The sequence below is a fragment of the Elephantulus edwardii genome, unplaced genomic scaffold, assembly GCF_000299155.1.
Source record: "Elephantulus edwardii isolate Elephantulus edwardi_28Jun2011 unplaced genomic scaffold, EleEdw1.0 scaffold00227, whole genome shotgun sequence".
Classification (NCBI taxonomy): Eukaryota; Metazoa; Chordata; class Mammalia; order Macroscelidea; family Macroscelididae; genus Elephantulus; species Elephantulus edwardii.
Genome location: NW_006399977.1, coordinates 4,778,141 through 4,782,126, shown reverse-complemented (window position 1 = coordinate 4,782,126; position 3,986 = coordinate 4,778,141). Strand labels below are relative to the sequence as shown.

The 3,986-nt window shown below is 38.2% G+C and overlaps 1 protein-coding gene across 1 annotated transcript in view; it reads right to left on the bottom strand.

Moving 5' to 3' along the window:
* CLCA4 (chloride channel accessory 4) overlaps window positions 1-3,986 on the bottom strand; it is a 34,929-nt gene that overhangs the window by 4,674 nt on the left and 26,269 nt on the right. Inside the window, 2 exon segments of the mRNA XM_006903722.1 lie at window positions 1,700-2,033; window positions 2,175-2,217. Coding sequence (XP_006903784.1) covers window positions 1,700-2,033; window positions 2,175-2,217 — 377 coding nt within the window.

Sequence of the window (3,986 nt, the reverse complement as noted above, 5' to 3'; positions counted from 1 at the left end):
AGTATCTTCTTTTGTTATCCTGAGCTGCCTTTTGAAATTTTCTGTTCAGCTCTTTGATTTCTTGGCTTCTTCATTTAGCTTTGGCTTCTCAGCACTCTAATGCAATACTCAGTGTCTCATCTGACATCCATCTTGGTCTTTTCTTCTTCTTCAGCCTTTGTAATGATCTTTCGCATGCTTCATGGACGATGTTCTTGATAACCTCCCAGAGCTCATTTGGTCTACTCTCGTTGGTGCTCAAGGCCTCAAACCTGTTCCTGAATGGTTTTGAAATTCGAGTGGGACCGACTTAAGGTGAAATCTTGGTTCCTGTGGACTTGATTTAACTTTCCTCAACTTCAGCTTGAACTTTCATATGAGTAGTTGGTGGTCTGTCCCACAATCAGCACCCGGCCAGGTTTTCACTGCTGATATTGAGATTCTCCAGCAAGTCTTTCCACAAATGTAATTTACTTTATTCCTATGCATACCATCAGGTGAGATTCATGTGTATAGCCAGGGTTTATGTTTCTTATAAAAGGTATTTGCAATGAATAAATCATTGAAAGTGCAGAACTCTATCATTCTATTTCCAGCCTCATTTCTCTCTCCAAGCCCGTGTTTTCCAGGTACTGAGCCTTCCTCCCTGTTCCCAACTTTTGTGTTCCAGTCGCCCATTATCATTAATGCATTTTGATTGCATGTTCGATCAATTTCTGACTGCAAAAGTTGGTAGAAATCTTCTCTTTCCTCCTCTTTGGCTCTAGTTGTTGGTGCACATATTTGAATGATAGTGGTATTCACTGGACTTCCTTGTATGCCTATGCATATTATCCTGTCGCTCACCACATTGTTTTTCAGTATAGATCTAGAAATGACTTTTTTAATTATGAAACCAACCCCATTTTTTTTCTCACCTTTTCATCCCCGGCATAGTAAAATCATATGATCATCTGATTCAAAATGTACCATGCCAAGCCATCTCATTTTGCCAGTACCTAGTATGTCAATATTTATGAGTTCCATTTCCTTCTTAACAATGTCCAATTTTCCTACATTCATGCTTCTCATGTTCCACATTCCAATCCCTAGTGTCTGCTTACAGCTCTTCCTTTTTCTCTGTATTTCCATTTCTAAGATCTCAGTCTCAATTGCATTGTCTTCTAGTCCGAGCGATAGTCTAAGTGTGCTCTATTGTACATAGGGTTTTCGAAGGCCTGTAATTTTGGAAGTGGATGGCCAATCCTTCTTCTTAGTCTGTCTGAATTTTTAAATATATATAATAGTATCTGACAAAGAAGCATTCTACCGAAAAGAGCAGATGAAAGACATTTACTAGTTAGAAAAATTGTTATGTGCCATCCAGTTAGAACAGATTTACAACTAACCTTCCAGAGGGTTCTCCTCGGCTGTAAATCCCAAGGGAGGAGATTGCCCATATTTCTCTTACAGAGCCACGAGTGGCCTTGAACTGCCTTCCTGTCAGTTGGCAGCACATCTCCTTCCCCACTAGGCCATTGGACCGCAGATATATACAACCTTTAATAAGTACTTACCATCTGGAAGGCACTGTGCTAAGCATTTTCTAGAAATTGGATGAATGAAATTTCTTACCAGTCTTGCTCTTTCTAATCTGTACCAATTCTTCTGATGTCTGTCAGAATATCCTACAAGTCTGTTTCATTATAATACAGGCTTATTTTAAGTATTTATAAATTACCTGCACCATTATCCAAAAGTTCCAGAGTGTTCGTTGTTCCACTCTTTGATTCAATGAAAGCAGTCACAGTAGCTCCAAGCACAGGTAAGAACCCCTGTTGAACTTCTGCATAAACAATCATTGGACTAGGAAAACTGTTTGTGTCTTTATTCATTTTGGTGTTCACTGTAATTGGAGGCACAGAAGAAGTTGATGCCCGAGAAGTAATTGTTACAGTTAATGTTTCTGAGTTTTCTTTGGCTTGAAGATTATAGGTCCAAACACCAACCTAAAAATTTCAATAAGGCCAGGCTATTACTATACAAAAACAAATGTCTGAGAGTTTTATAGCAGTCTACTGATGATAAAGGGCGGTATTTTGGAAAGGCATTCCTACTACATCAGTGTTACATAAGGTTTATGTTGTTTTGTACCATCAGTCAGAACTAAACCATGGTTAACCCTTCTTCAGGTTTTCAGAGAGAGTTAATCCCACAGAGCAGGAAGTCAGCTCCAACTGTGTGCCTTTGGGATTGCGGCACAGTTTCTTGCCCTAGGTCACTGAGCTCCCTACCTGGTAAATATCATCTGATAAAATTTGTTTTGAAAGTTTGCCTCAGTTTGAAGACTGAGGTGAATCTGATTCAGGCCGTGGTCTTTTCATTTACTTATTACACTTCTGAGATCTGAACAATGAATCACTGTGTCAATACATTTTACTGAAGGCCTTTTCTTTCACTGATCCTCCATCTTTCTCTTTTTTGTATGATGAAACAGTTATACTTTCTAAATTTGCAAACACTACAGTACTATATTTATTTTTCAGTCTTGGAACTGAAAGTCAATTTGGTCTTCCTTATTTGACTTCCTCAGGCAGCTCAAATTCCAAATAAGTAGAGGCATATCATTTCTAGTGACATCATGTCTGAGAGAAAACCATTTCTAATAAAAGTATAATAATTTGTCATTTTACTCTCTGGCTCTGAATAAATTTTATCATAGTGATCTAGCATTGATAGAAGTATAAAGTGTGTTGCTAAGTTATATATCTGATGGTCAGAAGTTCATCCTTTCCTTGCCTTTATCTAAATGAACCTTGGGATACTTGGTTGAACTGAAATAAAATCAAGGACTATAAACGTCATTAGAGAAAAGCTTGGAAGAACTCTATAAACCCTAATCCACAACATAAACAGTCTTCCAAGCATCCTGTAAAACTTACAATCAGGAGAGGATATAATAGATGGATTGGACCTTCTAAGAATATAATCCCTATGCACATCCAAAAACTTCTCCAACAGGGTAAAAAGGAAAGCCACAGACTGGGAAAAAATATTTGGTAATGACATGTCAGACAAGGGACTTAAATCTAGAATTTATAAAATACTCGAGTACCACAAGAAGATAAAGGTAAATAACCCATTTGAAAAATGGGAACAGCATATGAACAGACACTTTACCAAAGAAGACATTCAGATGGCAAACAAACACGTGAAGAAATGTTCAAAATCTCTAGCTCTAAGAGAGATGCAAATCAAAACAACAGAGCAGCAAATAGCAAATGTTGGCAAGGTTGTGCATAAACTGGAGCTCTTATTCACTGTTGGTGGGAGTGTAAAATGGTATAACCACTATGGAAGGCTGTATGGCTCTTTCTAAAAAAGTTGCAAATAGAAATACCATTTGACCCAGCAATTCCACTACTGGAAATAAACCCTGGAGAAACCAGAACTGCCACCCAAGCAGATATATGCGCACCTATGTTTATTGCTACTTTGCTCACAATAGCAAAGAGTTGGAAACAATCCCAGTGCCTATCAAATGAATGGATAGAGAAGCTGTGGTATAGTCACACAATGGAACACTATGCTGCATTGAAAAACAACGAACTCATGCAATATTTTACAAAATGGGTGACCCTGGAGGACATTACGCTGAGTTAAATATCTCAGTCACAAAAATGACAAATACTGCATAGTGCCACTGTTGTTAAGATGGGACTGACATCAGGATTGGGGGGAACCTTAGAAAAAGAGGGGATTAATAATGTATACTTCCTTGAAACAGATAAGGGAGAGAACTGTTTAAAAGGAATATAGGATTAGATATTATTTTTCATGACAAGATTACAGAAAAAGAAATGCATATTAAAGTGGACTATGGACTCGTGGGGGGGGGGTGAGGTGGACTGATCCTCCATCTTTGTAACCTGTCCTTTTCCAAGTCCTGGCTCCTTCTAACAACATGTAAAGCGTATGTGAAACACAGCTTTGTCCAACTTCTTAAGAAACGTAAGAGTCTGGAATGA